Here is a 17850-nt window from a genome sequence, read left to right as displayed (position 1 = left end):
GTACAGGGCTGCATTGAATTTACCCACATCGCCTTGCAAGCACCCTTGCAGGATTCCAAGATGTTCAGGAATAGAAAAGGCTTCCACTCCATTAATGTGCAGCTCGTATGTGACAACATGCATCGCATCATGTCAGTCGATGCACGATACCCTGGCAACGTCCATGATGCGTTCATTCTACGCAACAGCGTTCTATCTGCCATGTTTGAGCAGCAGCCAGAAGGGCAGAGCTGGCTAGGGAGACAAAGGGTACAGCCTCGCCATCTGGCTCATGACGCCCCTACACGTAACCAAGACGGAAGCTGACCGTCAATACAACATGTCGCACATTGCGATGCAGAGCATCATAGAGAGGACCATTGGCATCTTGAAACAGCGTTTCTGATGCCTGGACCATTCCGGAGGCTACTTGCAATACTCCCCTGAGATTGTCGGTCAGTTCACTGTTGTGTGCTGCATGCTGCATCATGAGGCAGCAGCAGCTGGGAGTGGAAGAAGACACACCTGTGGTGAGAGTGGCTGATGATGATGTGGAAGAAGCAGGTGACGAGCAGGAGAGGGAGGAGGAGGATGATGACGAGGATGAGGAAACCATGCAAGTCCCTGAGGCCGGAGCATGACGGTGGAGGAGAGCGGGCCATCGTGCTCCTTTAACGATTGCTCGAGCCTTGCGCCAGCAGCTCATCCGTGAACGCTTTACTGATGCCTGAGGGCTCAGCGACAACTATTCCACATGGGCATGCTCATTTTTGGAGCTGTTCCGTAATGTTGTGCTGTGTTAATGGAACATGATTCAGTTTTAACGTAAAATATATTTTATTCAAAAGTTTACATTGTACTTAACTTTACTGTAATAAAATTATTCTTGTATCAAACTTTACTTTTAATATGACTCTCTAAGCTCACAAACTTTAAGATCACTTATAGGGCCCAAGTTTCCACATGATTTGCGCCTGATTTTTAGGAGCAACTGGTGGAGAACGGACTATCTTAGAAATCTCAATTCTCCACATTTTTTTTTCTGCAGTTCTAGTCAGGTAGAACAGTTCTACTTTGGAACAGAATTTTTTCTTCAAAAGGGGGCGTGTCTGGCCACTGACGCCTGATTTGAAAGTTTCCACAGTGAAAACGTACTCCAAACTAAAGTAGAATGGAGCAAGTGAAGATTTTTGTAGAACTGAAAAAACCTGTTCTACACATTAAAAAATCAGGCGCAGACTACAAATTAGGCGTCCAGAACGAGGTGGGGGGGGCGGTGGAAGGGAAGTCATTAAATTCTATAATAAATCCTTATTTATACTTATACAAATAAATCCAACCTGAATAAACATTTATAAGCAAAGAAAAGATTAAATAAACCATCTTCCTACCTGTGTGAAAGTGCTTCAGGCAGGGCTTTCGGGACCGAAGGCTGAACGGGCCCATCCCCAGCACCAGATTTACAGGTAGGTTGGGTCGGGTCGGGGAGGTTCGGGAGAGAGAGAGAGAGAGAGGGGGGGTGGGGGAGAGAAAGAGAAAGAGAGAGAGAGAGAGAGAGAGAGAGGGAGGTCAGGTCGGATCCAGTCCGGGAGCGCGGGTTGGGTCCAGTCGGGGGAGCGGGAACAGGAGCGCGGATCGGGTCGGGTCCAGGCGGGGAGCGGGAACAGGAGCGCGCGTCGGGTCGGGTCCAGTCGGGGAGCGGGAACAGGAGCGCGGGTCGAGTCCAGTCGGGGAGCGGGAACAGGAGCGCGGGTAGGGTCGGGTTGGGGGGGCGGGGAGCGGGAACAGGAGCGTGGGTCGGGGGGGGGGGGGCGCGTGTGTCAGGTCTGGTCTGGAGGCAGGGAGGCGCAGGGAGCGGGTGTCGGGTTGGGTCTGGTCCGGAGGCAGGGGGGGGCGGCGAGGAGCGAGTGTCGGGTCTGGTCGGGGGGGTGGGTGGGGAGGAGGAAGAGCAGAAGCTGGCCGTGGGAGGAGCCTTATTCACGCAGCCCCAGTGAGGCCATTGAGCCAGGGCTAGGGGCTGCGTGTTCGAGCCCCTCCCACACAGTTCGGCGCCTGGAGCTACTGCACTTGCGTGCCCACTGTAGCGCGCATGTGCAGAGGTCCCGGCACTGTTTTCAGCGCAGGGACCTGGCTCCGCCCCGCCCCCCCCCCCCACAGCTCGTGCTGGCTGCGCCGAGGGCCAGAGGACCTGCAAGTAGGTGGAGAATACCGAGGATTTTTTTTGGCGCACTTTGTGGCGCCAAAAACGGGCGTCCAAGTCGGGACTGCGCCGTTCTAGGCGCGTGTGGAAACTTGGGCCCATAAAGTTGTAAATTTACATAACTTGCAAAAAACTTTTAATTTGAGAAGTTACAACAGTAACATCAACAACAACAGAAGCAAAGAAAGGCTGCACCCATCTCTCATTCCCCTTACTCTAACACCGCCCGCTGCGCTTGGTGTTGGACTGTCCATCACCCCTGCCCACAGGCGGTGGCGCAGTGATTTTGGGCTTGGTATCAAACTTACTCCTTCTAACATCTCTGGTAATGTGCACCACTTCATATGGGGCGGTGGGGGGGTTCATGTTGTAATGTGGAGGCTGGTGTGGGGATTGCAGTGGGAGTGGCAGTTGATTCTATCAATGGGCACATGGTCTGGGTGTGTTCCCTTATTGCAGCAGCTAACACTCACATGCCGTCCCTCATGCACCCGGACAGTGTCTCAATGGACTGAAACATTCCCTCCCTGATGACCTGTGTCATTGCCAGTGTCATCCTTTCCACGACCTCTGACATTCCCTCCCTCATGGCCACTGCTGTGCTTTGCACTACCTCTGACATTCCCTCTCTCATGGACACTATTCCCTCACTGATGGTCCTGGACATCATTCCCATTTCCCGTGTCATTGCTGTTACTTCTCCCGACAGTCCTGCCACCTCATCACTCACCCCACTTATGGTGTCCAGGAGTGATCGGGTAAGGTCAATGCTCTTCGCAGTCAATGACATAATCTGAACCACATCTGTTGCATCCTGTATCTCAGGAGAGCGTGGTCGACTTTTTCCTTCCCCTCACCCCGGGTCTGCCTCGCTGCATCCCAGTGGGACTCGCAGCCTCGGACAGTGGGGCTCTGGGTGTGCTTCGTTGCATCCCAGTGGGACCCGCAGCCTCGGACGGTGGGGCTCTGGGTGTTAGTTGCTGCACCCCACTACTGGGACCCGTAACCTCGGAAGGTGTGAAACCATGGAATGTCCCACCAGCACTCAAACCACTAGTCACGAAAGGGGCTGGCAACTCTATGAGCTGCACCTGCTCCATATTCAGTACAAAAGTGGCAGCTTCATCCAACTCAGGCCATGTTCTTGGTCTGGAGGGTTGGATTGTAAGATGTTCTCTTCAGGCTTGTCCGCGTCTGAATAATCTTCTACATCTTCAGGATTGGCCTCGGATTCTGCAAAATATAACAGAACAGTCAAATGGTTAGCAGCAGAGGAGAGGGCAAGATGAGTGGCATGAGTAGGCTCACAAATAGCAGGTCAGGCAGCGGATTGATTTGAAGGGCCACGATGAATTTTCAGGACTTGCCCTCTCCATCGAGTGTGGCCCAGCTTGTGCAGTACTGATTGTTTTTCTCCAGGCAGGACCCATCAAAGCAGCGACTCTGTCTTCCCAGTGTGTCAGTGTGTGCACATTTGCCGGGCCTCCTCCTGTTCGAGTTCTTTCCCTTTTGTTGTGGGCCAATTTCTTCTGCAAAGATGAAAATGCAATTTTTTAGAGAGGGTGTTTTTCTGCTGGGTGGGATATATACAGCTGGTCACATTTACAATTGCATTGAATAAATGAAAATATTACTTACAGTAACTACTTGACCAAGGTCCTGCCATTTCTTTTTACACTGGCTTCCAGATCTCTCGGTGTTCACCATTGCGTAGAAATCTTTGCAACTTGGTTCCAGCGTTTCTTCATTTCTTTTGGTGGCACTTTTATGTCCGCTCTGCTGGTATCCAGCTCCTGCCATCTGTTCTCAATCACAGTAACTAGTGTCTTCACTTCTTCCAGCAAGAAATTCTTTGTCCTTGGTCCACATTGCTGTATTGCTGCAGCTGCTCTGAGACACTCACAGCACTTTTCCAATGCTCTTAGACATGCAGTACTGATTTTGCATGCAGCAGTGACTTTTCCAAATACAGCACTCCTTCTGGCAAGCAGCAGTGATTTTTCCAAACACAGCACTCCTGGCACGAAGACACAAGCAGCTCTATTAAAAATAGCCGATTGCCAACTCGAAGCGCTACTGCGCGTGCATGGCCATCACTATTCTCCTCTGTGCATGTGCAGACGTCCCGGCACATTTTCCAGCGCAGAATGCAAGCCCGCCCCCCGAGGCGGCTGGCCACGCTGCGCGGCTGCAGGGAAGAGGCCAGACAGTGGCCGAAGTTGCAACATTTTTCTTCTGGAGCATCTCTGGACGTACTGGAGTGGCGCAACTCGGTTAAGTATGCTAAAAACCGGGGCTCAGCCAAAATTGAGCCCATTGTTTGGCTAAGCTATTGGGCTGGATTTGGCTGTGAAAATAAATTAGTGTTGTTTATACACAAATGGGATAGCAACGTCCAGCGAGTGCACAAGCACAGTTAAATGAGAAAATCTGGAAGTTGTGCGACACACGTTGTCTATCCGTAAGCTACACGAAAATAGCATCTCGCCGGCTGACTCCCCATTCGAATATATTGAACGGCGTGAAGTTAATGATGTAGGTATAAATTAAACGTGCCACAAAAAATTTAATCAAGTTATTCCAGTCTAATTACTCTTGTAATGGCATGGTTTAAATACTGCCAAACAACCTCTCTGGCACTGGAAATTAGCTAACAATTGTGGAGTCTCATTTTTCACAGCTTAATTATTGCTGATTTAAAACATATGTGTATATATATATATGTTTTTACTTTGTCTCTCTTATCTCTCGCTCTCTCGCTCTCTCGCTCTCTCGCTCTCAATCCAATCTTGCTTCCTCTTTATTTTCTGCACCCTTGTCATTGAATTTAATATTCTAACAGTTCCTGGTTCGGACTGCGCTGCTCAGTAACTGTCTTCAATCTGATTGGTTAAGGAGATGCAGTTGCTTGCCCTGTTCACGTATGTACCAAATGCCCAGTAGAGGGCACTGAGCTCTTTGAATGTTTAGTTGACAGCAACTCGCCGTGCAGTGCGAGTAACAAACATTCATTGCTCACAGCCAAATCCGGCTCATCAAACTTTTCTAACTTACAAAAGCAAAATACTGTGGTTGCTGGAATCTGAAATAAAAACACAAAATGCTGGAAATCTCAGCATATCAGGCAGCATCTATGAAGAGAAACCGAGCTAACATTTTAGGTCTGTGACCCTTCGTCAGAACTTTTCTACCTATTCAGGTAGACTTGTTTTTTTTTTTTAAAGGCACTGTTCAAAGTGAACAGGGGAGTTCTGGTGTCCTGGTCAGCATTTATCCCTTAACCAACACCAACAAAAACAGGATTAACTGCTCATTCATCTCATTTGCTATTTGCGCAAACATTGGCTGCATGTATGTACACATAAGTGAGTATATTTCAAAAGTAATGGCCATGAAGCATTTTAGACATTGAGAGTGTGAAAGGCACTATATAAATACAATTCTATTTTTTTTCCTTCCTTACATGTAAGAAGAATTTGCTGTTGCTAAAATACAGTTTAATGGTACTTCTATTGCTAAATACCATTCCTTTGTGAAGACTATGTCCACAGTTGGCCATTCATGTACATCACCTTCCTCATTGGGCAATACAGTGGTATGGAGGTGCCAGTTAGTAATTGCATAGCAGCTGATGCAATGCTATAGCGCAAAATCACTGTGCTGTGGGGATCTTGTCCAGGTTGCTTTGTGATGACAGGTTTCAACACAAGTAAACTACTATAAAAATGTAAAAATCTGTGAAGCGTGTTGCTTGGGAAGTTCATGTCTGTTTAACATAGTTTTCTTAACATTTTTGGAATATATTGTGTAATTTCAACTCGCTCGCCTGTCTCTCCAGTACAAAATTCTCCAATGTCTGACACTATTGCTTTAACCTTTCCAATTCCATTAGTGCCAGTTCATATTGGGTTTCCTTTTCCTCATTGGCAAGTTGGCAGAAATCTTTCATGTTCTCTGCCTTGTCCACAATAATAAAGTCAGACTGTGTCCACTGATGGCAGATCTCTCTTTTGACATTTTTTGGTAAATGTTCTCATTCTTTTTCTAACAGTTTATTTTTTGCCTTATATGATACTCCTGACTATCAAAGAAAGTTTGCAGAGGACAATAAATCCAGGCTAGAATTTCCAAACAATCTGCCAGCACCTGATTGCTGCTCAAAATACCGCTAAGATTCTCAACATTATCGCCGGTGAAAAATTCCCCTCAAAAAAGAAAAAATGGGCGTTGCACCCTGATTCTCGAAGAAGTGGGAATTTTGGCTGATTGGATGATAATTAATAAATGTACTAAAAATTTACACTGAGGCTGCGGGTTGGGCGTAGGAGGAGAAAAACACAATTTTTTCAAAAAACATAAAATAAAAAATCATGAAAACATTCTCGGGACCCTTTTCACTTAAATCATTACAAGAGAATTTAAAAATAATTAGTAAAAAAACAATTACTTAACTTTACTCACCTACCCCCAGCTCCGCTGATTCTCGTGGGCGTTTTTTTAAATACTTCGGGTCACCGCTGAGCCAAAAATCGTGCCATGGTGATCTGTGGATGGCGGTCTGCTCCCCAAGCAGTACTTCGAAACTGCTGGCAGAACTCAGCTGGGGAATTTCTCGCCGACCCGGTTCTCGCCCAAAACGGCCAATACCACCGAGAAACCAGGCGGTGAACTAGTGGAAATTCTAGCCCCCAGTCTTTTGGACGACAAACCACCCCCAGTGGCTTTTGATTTCTTCTGAATCTGTCGATTGGATTACTGTCTTGTATTCCACTGTCAGCTGTGCAGTAACCTCTCTCTCATGCCTTTCAACTATTAAGATAATCCTGCCCCTATGCGTGTTACCCAGAGTTGGCATATTCTTTTTATAAATCAGTACTCTAACCAGCATGAGCTCCAGGGACAGATGCGTTTGTAGAATACGAAGAATAAGTAACATGCATTTAAAAAGAAGTACGCGGGGAAGCTTGCGTGTATTCCAGCACAACAAAATACCCAGGGAGAAGTTGAAACCTATGAAATAGTCCTGTGATTTGGGCACTCACATTTTGGCACGCTTTATTTCATCATCTGAGACCATCTACCCCCTCCTTTCAGTTGCGTAACAACCGTGCAACTTCCTCCTAGTTTTACTTAATTTTATTGTGGTGCTTCTGAATCAGTTAGTAACCTTTTTCCGCTTACTCTAACCTTACCCTTTATCTATGTGATATTGCATAGACTGTGCATACTACATTAAGGAAGCAGTTAATTCAAAAACATTTTAAAATATACTTTCAATCTTCTGCATCCTTTAAAGGGTATTTTGTTTTAAAATATTTTGTATCTAACAATACAACTAGTGTATCACATTCTCAATTAGGGGTGTTCTGTGTTCCCCAGGGGCAGACAATAGTAAGCCCATTGCATCTGTCCCTGTACAGTATAATCCCATGGAAACCGGGTCAGGCAGCAGGATGGTTTGCAGTAATGCACAGCTTCAGCTCCTTGGAAGTTCAGCTGAGTCAATGGTATGCTTGGCCTAAATCCAAAAATAGAACTCACTATTTATTTTTAGGTTTTTTTGTTTTCGAAAGACACATATCTTTTGTTCAGTTAAAAGGTTACTGTCATAGTATTAATAGGTAACAATATCATGGCTAGCTTATTTTTTTTCCCCCAAGAATGCAGTACCATGCCATCCTAGTCCTTTTTAATAGTGTTGTAGTGCACCAATCCAATGAAATATGACACATTAGCCAATCTGCATTATCTATACAGCTTCAGAGTGCTGCTTTCTTTCTGCCATTTATCCCTTCCTCTCCTAAAGATGCTGATTCATGCTGGGTTCCACCTTGCCCAAATGGCTATTCTTTGTGTGCGAGCCAAGACAGTGACAACGTGCTATTTGATGGCAGGAGAAGTTGGGCCACCACAATGGGCCCAATACTGCCCTCACATCACATCCTTTCTTAGAAGAGGCATTGGGTAGTGATTGACCACCTTCTGTGATATTTGTTCCCTCCCTAGCTCAAGGTTTTTTTTGGCTGAGATCAGGTCATTCTGCCCACTCCTGAGACCTTTTGCAGTCTGTGTGACTTGGTGTGGATTGGGCTGTGCATTAACGAACTAAGTCATGAGGAGAGCTAATGTGACTTGTCAACTTTTCATTTCAGCAGCTAATTTTACTTTTGTATGTGGCACATTAGTCTTGTAACTGCCACTTTTCCAAATACTATATAAATAAGAGGCCAATGTGCCTTCATTTCTTCTGATGTGATCCATTAACTTTTTTAAAATTAAAATTTGTTTGCTCAAAATTAATAATTTTTATATAACTTTAAACTGTTCATTCTCGGGTTGGCAATCAGTAACTAGTGGGGTGCCGCAGGGATCAGTGCTGGGACCCCAACTATTTACAATCTATATTAACAATTTGGAAGAAGGGACCGAGTGTAACGTAGCCAAGTTTGCTGACGATACAAAGATGGGAGGAAAAGCATTGTGTGAGGAGGGCACAAAAAATGTGCATAATGACATAGTCAGGCTAAGTGAGAGGGCAAAAATTTGGCAGATGGAGTATAATGTTGGAAAGTATGAGATCATGCATTTTGGCAGGAAAAACATCAAAGAGCAAGTTATTATTTAAATGGAGAAAGATTGCAAAGTGCTGCAGGGATACTTGTGCATGAAACAAGAGATTAATATGCAGGTACAGCAAGTGATCAGGAAGGCCAGTGGAATCTTGGCCTTTATTGCAAAGGGGATGGAGTATAAAAGCAGGGAAGTCTTGTTACAGTTATACAGGGTATTGGTGAGGCCACACCTGGACTACTGCCTGCAGTTTTGGTTTCCGTATTTACGAAAGGATATACTTACTTTGGAGGCAGTTCAGAGAAGGTTCACTAGGTTGATTCCAGAGATGAGGGGGTTGACTTATGAGGCAAGGTTGAGTAGGTTGGGCCTCTACTCATTGGAATTCAGAAGAATGAGAGGCGATCTTATCGAAACGTATAAGATTATGAGGGGGCTTGACAAGGTGGATGCAGAGAGAATGTTTCCACTGATGGGGGAGCCGAAAACTAGAGGGCATGATCTTAGAATAAGGGGCCGCCCATTTAAAACTGAGATGAGCAGAAATTTCTTTTCTCAGGGTTGTAAATCTGTGGAATTCGCTGCCTCAGAGAGCTTTGGAAGCTGGGACATTGAATAAATTTAAGACAGAGTTAGACAGTTCCTTAACCGATAAGGGGTTATGGGGAGAGGGCAGGAAAGTGGACCTGAGTCCATGATCAGATCAGCCAAGGTCGTATTAAATTGCGGAGCAGGCTCGAGGGGCCGTATGACCTACTCCTGCTCCTCCTACTTATGTTATGTTAAATTCAACTGAGCCCACCTCTTTCAATCCTTCACAACTACTAGGAAAATGGATGGCTACAAATGGGTGAGGGACTCAACAGTTCTCTCGGCCCAGTGTAATTCGAAATGACAACGCAGCTGGGAAGTAGCAGGATTAATACGTTTATCAACAATTTTTTAAAGTTTCGTATTTTTTTTCAGGGCCAGAGAGATTGTTCAGCAGTAATTATCACTTACTACACGGTTTAAAAAATCAGTTACTCATGACTGAACAAGCCCTAACTTTTTCATCTGTCTTTTGTGTGAGAATAGTGGATAATTAGCCTAAGTTCATGCCATTACAGAGATCTCTATGTCGATTCCATTGGTGAAGACTGCAACAGCGCAGCCTGTGGAGGAGCAGGGTATCACTGACAGCAACTTCCGGATTTTGACGTCTAACTGTGTGGCTGCCAGAAGTTGCTGTCAGTGTTACCTTGTAATAATGGCAAGCGCTGACAGCCTCGCCGTTATCAGTGCAGCAAAATCTGGGCCATTAGGAGGGGTGACCAATATCCTGCTGAAAGTGGTGGGTTTTAAGGGGAATCTTAAAGGAGATGTGAGGTATGCATTTCACACACTAGTAATATAAATTGTAAAAGGTTTTGCCACTGCTGCCATCAATTAAGGTTGCTTTAAGACTTCATACCTTCCAGAGGAGATGAAAGATGCAATAGTGAGTTGTTTGATCTAATCATTCTACAGATAATGATTGTGAAGCAAACGCAAGTTTAAAAAAAAACTTTTATATTTATTACCAGAATTCTCTTAATTTTTAGAAACAACCATTTAAAACACATTTAAGTGCCATCTCTTCTTCCATCATCCGTTTTAAATTGATGTAGGAAATGACAGTTGTGTGTTCTGCTTCCTACAGCCTCATGCCATTTCCTTTACCAGTATTCGAATCGACCCGGTTAGTTCACTACTGTGTCTGCTGTTGTATTTGCCTCTTGGTTTTGAGATTTGCGGTTATGGTCAAATTGAACGAGTAACGGCATAAAAATATTTCAAATCAGCTCTATCCATAGCAGTCACCACCCCCCCCCCCCCCTTTTCAAAATGAGAAGTGCACTTTTTGCTTAACCCACTCAACTTCCCCAAACTGTACTATCAAAAAAAATCCATAAAATGTGTGCATAGAACTTGAATCTCTCTCGCCAACCGAAAGTCCTGGCCTATGGTGAAATGCAAAGGAAAAGCTGCAAATGCTGGATATCTTTAATAAAAACTGACAATTCTGCAACTACAAAGCAGGTTAGCCTGCAACTGCAAAGACAAAAAACGGGTTGGGCCTTTTTGGGTGCACCTCCTGTGTCTGTTAAAGGGTACACACTTGAAATGTCATAACCTTTCATTTCTCCTTCCAAGTGCCAATGAATTTGCTGCGTAATTCCAGCATTTTCTGTTTTTATTCTGATCTGTAGTTTATGTACTATGTCATTTTGTGAAAATATTGACCCTTTTGTAATTCTGAATAATCTGAAGAAAACACCATGAGGAATCCTGTACACAGTGATGTGTAGACTGTTATGTATGTAAACCTGTAAATACCCTGTCTAACCACCAGAGGGCTTATCCCCTGGAGTCCCAAGGAGTGTCTCAATCTCTTGGGAGCACCTGTATATAAGGAGGCCTCACAGGTTGGAGAGGCACTCTGAGATCTGGACTACGGTCACACCTTCCTTTGAGCTTGCATAATCTAGTCTGACTCTTTATTCAAGATATAAAACAGACAAATTCTGTTAAACTAATTCTCCTTTGTGGGATGGAATAAATTCAGACAATGAAATGCATGCCTCACATCTACATGCTCATAGGTGAATTGCATTATAAAGTTTAATCTTTTTGTATCACAAATGTATGTCCACTGCATAATTGAACCCACACACCAGGCTGTAAAATTGGTTATTGCAACACATATTGGAAGTTGGGAAATTTAAGCATTTTCTCGAGCACCGTAGTTCTGTCGACAGCTCTCTATTCTGACAACCTGTAGAATATGTGCAAAATATGAAATGATGGTTCCTACAGTTTGGGAATCATATTTCAGATAGATACATATAAAGTACAAATGTCACAGCTGTCAAGATAACCTAGGGCCTGACATTCCTGTGTTTGCTATTAGTAGAAAAGTAGACATGAATAGTATGGTGGAATGTCTGGAGAAAGTGCCAACAGTTGATTCATATGTGTTCTGTGCTACTAATCATTCCTTTTCAAAAACAATAATAATTTTGCTAGTAAAGGCCTTGTTAAAGGCAATTAAGGATGAACTTGTGCAGCCATTCTGCAGCTGTAGGGTTGCATTGAAAAGTGAGTATTTTAACCATGTTAGGCCTAATGAAGGGGAAGATTTTGGAGTATCGCCATAGTAATGAGAGAAGTGAATAGCACAGAGGAGAATCCTACCACAAAGCATGGTCTCTGGTGGGTATATCTTGGTGGATCAACATGCATATTGGCCAGAAAAGCTGGCAGACCAGCCACTGCAGATGGAAATATCACATTGCCCAGTTCTCTCATTGAGCTGTCTGTGATTGGGCACTTTCACTTTCTTTTGAACAAGTTTACAATCTCAGAACTGTTATTTACCATCCTGGTTCGGTCTTTGCTGCATGCTGAATTGTGTCTGGCTTTTTGCCACAATTGATGTATGTTATTTTCTGCAAAATAAAAGAATGGAGAATTTTCAGATATATTAAATATCAATTAATTTTGTTCAGTTGTGCAGTGCTGCTGATGTATGTGTTCGATTCACATTTGCCACTTGTGTGTAACGAACTTCATATTGCTGCCAGCGTCACTTTTGGTCTTTGTTATCGGGCAGTGCCTACTGTCATTTGTGCATGATTACAGTGACACAAAAATGCTGCTGACTTGTGTCAGTTTGCTTGTTCCTGTGTTACTTCACGCATGCCACTGGTACAGAACATCATCTCATGATACCCACTGATTTGTGTGATGTGTTGGAATTTTTCTTGTATGCCTGTAACTGTTGTCCAAGTGAGTTGAAGCTGACCATACTGAAGACACCTCTGGTTGCTGCCACACACCCAGTGGCAAAACTGCAGTATAGAGAAGTGGTGCTCTCTTGCATCACATATGAGAGATGGCTGTTCGACTCCACTGCACTGCCCACTGATCTTGCAGTATCATGTGCAAGGAGACAAGTGACTGCTCCATATGGGCATGCAACTTCCCAGCCTGTCAAAGCAAGGCATTGAGGGTTGTATTCCTATAAAAAGGAAGAATTGGCACGCTTCACCACCTGGTCCCTTGTCGATCAAGAGGATTGTGTCTCCTTCTTCCTCATTGGTGTCTTGTGCCTTGCTGTCTACTTTATCAGTATCACTTTCTGCTTCTCTGGTTGTCTGTTTTTCTGTGTTGATATCTGCTTTAAATGGTGTTGGTGGTGATTGATACTTGAGTGTGTACTGCTCTTTTGATGTGGCCTACTAGGTTCCGCTTACCTGTTGAGTAGTTAGTATGGTTTGAAGACATAAAGCAAGCTTATCCACTTGGTTACTGTATTCTCACTGCATCCACCATTCATATTTGTCCTTTTGCACAATCAAAATATTTATGGTCATGTGTATTGTATAAATAATAGAATGTATATTAAACTATGGGCTAGAAATTCGGTTCTCGGCGATAATTGTATTTTTTTCGCCAAAATTATCGTTATTGCTATGAGGTCATAAATTCAAGGTTTAATTTGCACAGCTGTAAAAATCAGCGTTGTACAAGGATTCACGGTGCAGACAGTGATCCTCGCCAATTTTAGTCCGAGGCCAATACTACTGCGAGTTGGGCCTAGGGAGAGCGGCAAAACACCTGAACATAAATTGAGAAAAAAAAAAGTTCACAAGACATTTATCTAGCGAATCGCTGCAAAAGAATTAATAAAAAACTTTAACGTCTTTTTTGTAGGTTTCCATACTTAATCGCTGATCCAAGGGCTGCAATGCAGCTTTTTCCTTGGCGGTTTTTTGCGTCCTAAATACAGAGTCAAATTTTTAGCGAAAGTGATAGTTTGAGTCATGCACGGTGGCGCTCCTCTCCAGCAATATTTGAAAAGTGTCGCCGCAAAACTTCTCCGAATTTCCCGCCGCACCGGGTTTTTGACAAAAAAGATGAAATAGCACCAAAAACCTGGTCGCAAAATCGCCGAATTTCTAGCCCAAAACATCCAAGCCCTAATCGGTCCATTAAACTCCACATTATTGTGAGGACCATTGCCTGTAGCATGCTGTGCCCTCCTATTATGCATTAGTTGTACCTTCAGGTATACCTCGTCCATACCTCCTGTAAGTCTTCTGAGTGGTAGAGAGATAGTGTTGACTCTGCCTGTTATATTTTCCATGCCTTCTCCTACTCACCACCAAAAATGTGCTCTGTTCTCCATTATTGTGCTTAAATGCACGCAAGGCTTCATCAGCCTTGATGTTCAAACATTTTCTCCACAATTGCCCAAGAGGAATGCTGGGCCCCTAGTGATCTGGAAAATAGTTTAGAGTAGCAATGAAATTGTGTTTTTGAATATACGTCGGTAGTTCAGGAAAAACAAATTCTAAGCAAGTTTAATGTATACAAAAGGACATAGCATGTATCCATTCATTTGTGATTCATGGCAGTTTTGCCAAATGCATTTTGGAAATGGACATAAACAAACTGAGATCAGGAAGCTTCTACTTAAAGAACTGGCAATGCTAATATAGCCAACATAAATAATGGGTATCATCACAGTGCCCTTGGTTAATAGTAGGAATACTGTTTTAGTGAAAGATTAGTAGAATTTAAAATTACTGCAAGAAATAAGATGATTAAAATAAATTGATTGGAGTTACAGACAACAAAGAGCAATGGTGCTTCTGAAACGACAGGGGCAAAATGGCCATGGAAGGATTTGAAAACAAGGATGAGAATTTTAAAATTGAGGCATTGCTTAACCGGGATTAATATTACTCCAGCCTGAGAAATAAATGTGATAAAACACACTTTTCTCTCTCCGTTACAGATGATCAGAAACATCTAAACTAATGTGTTTGCTTTTCAAGGCTCGTGTTTCATCCGTACGGATCAACTGGATGGTGAAACAGACTGGAAGCTGAGGGTAGCAGTTTGCTGTACACAGAGATTGCCAGCTTTGGGTGTAAGTACAGTACTTACATTACTTGTTTCCCATCTGCTCAAAATACTTTTGCAGCACTGCCTTTAACATTTATAGCACTTCGAGGCATAATTTGTAAAAAAAAAAAAAAATTAAATCCTGCAGTTCTATTTCCATGTTCTAAATAAAGGGGAAAAATTGTGGATTACACACTGGCTGGTTAAGGTCTGTAACTGCTGTACAATTTAATACTGAATTTTCTTGAAACAATAGCTCTCTCTCTCTCTCTCTCTGAGACAAACATTTACAGAAAGATTTAGAGCTGAGCTATAGAGCGCATGCTCTGTGCAATTTCATTGCATTCTGTCCAGAATAGATTAGTGGAAAGGGAAGCAATGGAATCCCTCTTGAAGATGATAAAATATATACAGTAGATTTGACCAGAATCTAGGCTGACATTTCAGTCCAGCACTGAGGGAGTGCAGCACCGGTGAAGGATTCAGACACCAGAGTCCGATAGGGGCATGAGGAGTTATGCTGCCATTGTACATTCAGACAAAACAATATAACTGCACCCTTAATTACCAGTGGCTCACTGAGAAACAATTTGTTTGTATATAGGCAACAAGGTTACCAATGGAACAAAAGCAAAATACTGCAAATGTTGAAAATCTGAAATAAAAACAGAAAATTCTGGGAATACACGGCAGGTTAGGCAGAATCTGCGGAGAGAGAAACACAGTTAACGCTTCATATCGCCGACCTTTCGTTTGGACCTGAAGCGTTAACCTTATTAATATCTGCTGAGTATTCCCAGCATTTTCTGTGAAGATTACCAATGGAATAGCAATACCAAAAAACATACTCATGATCATGAATTAGCCTAGAACTTCCAAGCTGATATTTGAGTTAACAGGAGCTTTTTATAACTTCACATAATAGATGCCTGAAAGGGTGGTGAAAGCAGATTCAACAATAACTTTCAAAAGGGAATTGGATAAATACTTAAAGGGGAATCATTTGCAGAGCTATGGGGAAAGGGCAGGCGAGTGGGACGAATTAGATTTTAAAGAGCCGGCATAGGCACGATGGTCGGAATGGCCTCCTTCTGTGCTGTATCATTCTGTGATTCAATGATCTCAGGACAATAGAATGGTAGATGAAGCACCTTTCTTGTATATAATGTGCAAAAAAGTTTCTGAGGAAAAGGAAAGGTGAAGTTATACTCTGAGATCGAGGAGACAACATAAGATCCTGAAGATGATGGAAGAGATGGCATTAGGATCAAATATTTTATTGTTAACCAGACAATGGAGGATCTGACGCGGACAGTTGGTGATCAAAGATGCGTTACTTGAAGTAAGCAGACCAGCTGATGTGTCAAGTTATTGTTCTAGATCTGAGGCCTGAATACAAGCATAAAAATGGTATTCACAATGTAGAGCCTATCTTTTGCAACACACATATGGTTAACTGATTAAAATCATGCATTAAAAGCATTTTATAGTCCAGCTGTTTGAAATTCCAGTTAATATGTGCTTTACAATCTGTACTGATAAGGAGCAATTTGTCCTTCATTATGTTATCCAAAACTGCATAATGATGCAAACAAATCCAAAAGGATAAATTCTTGCCGTATTTGCTAACCAAGAAGTCAAGTAATTGCTTTTATTTTAAACATTTAATTACAGTTTATACAGTGCAAAGAACTGTGTAAATGTGCAAGTATTAGTTTCTGTTAACGGTCTGATTATATTTGCTTGGATGAAATAGAAATTAATATCATAAATAACCAGCAGGATACATACTTCGTTCCATGCTTCAGGCATCTGAATTATGTGGTGTTGAGTTTCTGCTTATTAGTTTTAAGTGTGCAAGCCATTGTAGCCACGATGTGCCCACCTACCTAGTTTTGAAACTTGTTTCCCACATTTCAATAGTGTTTCTGCAGTACAAAAGTATAAAATGCATCAGCTGTGAAAATAGATTGAGAACCAAAAAATGTACAGCTGCAGTGTTAAATCAAAGATGCATAATTAAATCTTCTAGTAGTTTCATAGTGACCCATCGGAATTGCACATTCTCAAGAATTTGTCATCTTGTCGTTGCACAATGATGGCGATGGAGATTTCTCCATATGTGTTTTAAAAAAAATAAAAATAAAAGCAACTCCCTTTTTGATTGAACTTTACTCTGGACATGCATTACTTTATCAGATTTTCATGAGCTGTTAAGTTCTGTGCCCCTTGGGTATAATTTGTTTTTTGTTGAAATCTATTTTTTACATAGTTATCCTTTTCTATTCTACAAACTTTAAGTTAGATTCATTGGTCCGGATTTTGAGGCTAGCGGAGCTCACCGCTATTATGGAGTAAATTGGACATCAACTTCCATAATCCGCACGTGCACAGTTAAATGTGAAAATCCGGAAGTTGCGGTCCGGGTTACCCTGCTCCTCCGCAGGCTGCGTTATAATAGTACCTTGCTCATAGACTCGGCGAAAAGTTGCTGTATTTGCCCACTAGTTACCCACTAAACACCACAGGAAAAAGTTAGGACTGGTGCATTCAGGAATAAGTGAATTTTTAATGGCGTGATAAGTCATAATTAATTTCAAACTAACCTCTCTGGCCCTGAAAATTTAATTTTACAAGTGTGGAGTCTCATTCCTTTTGAATTTTTTAAAAACTTTTTCTGTCCATCTCTTTTTTTTTTTCCCTCTCCTCTCTCAACTCCATCTTAATTTTTATTTTGCTTTCTGTAGATGATTTAAATCTGATTTATACTTCCTGGTGTCAACTCTGCATTACTCAGTTGCTTTTCCTGCTCATAGACGCCACACATTAGCAGTAGAGGGCGTAGCGCTGAAACAGATGCCTGATGACAGCAAGTCTCCGCTCAAAAGCTAGCGAAAACTCTGTGGGCAGCTGTCAGTGTAGCGAACGGCGAGCACCGTTCCTTCACCGCTGACTGCAAAATCCGGGCCTTTAAAGCCTGACATTTCAGACATTCTACCGTAATGATATAGCAGCTCTTTGGTATTGCTGCATTTTAGTCAATTCACAGGAAAGGAGATTTATAAATAAGTAAATTGTATTGAGCAACATAAAACTTGCATTTGTCTTTGAAATCCTAACCTGCAACTGCCTTTTATTACTAAAGTCCATATGTTAATGCCACTGCA

At 42.8% G+C, this 17850-nt stretch overlaps 1 protein-coding gene across 5 annotated transcripts in view; it reads left to right on the top strand.

The window, feature by feature from the left end:
• The window catches only part of atp9b (ATPase phospholipid transporting 9B), a 468699-nt gene that overhangs the window by 182227 nt on the left and 268622 nt on the right, over positions 1–17850 (top strand). For all 5 annotated transcript variants that reach the window (XM_070888575.1, XM_070888576.1, XM_070888574.1 and 2 more), the window contains exon 8: positions 14614–14708. In XM_070888575.1, coding sequence (XP_070744676.1) covers positions 14614–14708 — 95 coding nt within the window. The remainder of the gene's footprint in view (positions 1–14613; positions 14709–17850) is intronic.

This window comes from Pristiophorus japonicus, chromosome 1 (assembly GCF_044704955.1).
Source record: "Pristiophorus japonicus isolate sPriJap1 chromosome 1, sPriJap1.hap1, whole genome shotgun sequence".
In the NCBI taxonomy this organism is placed as follows: domain Eukaryota; kingdom Metazoa; phylum Chordata; class Chondrichthyes; family Pristiophoridae; genus Pristiophorus; species Pristiophorus japonicus.
The sequence above is the reverse complement of the archived record's forward strand: the minus strand, read 5'-3'. Positions and strand labels throughout refer to the sequence as shown.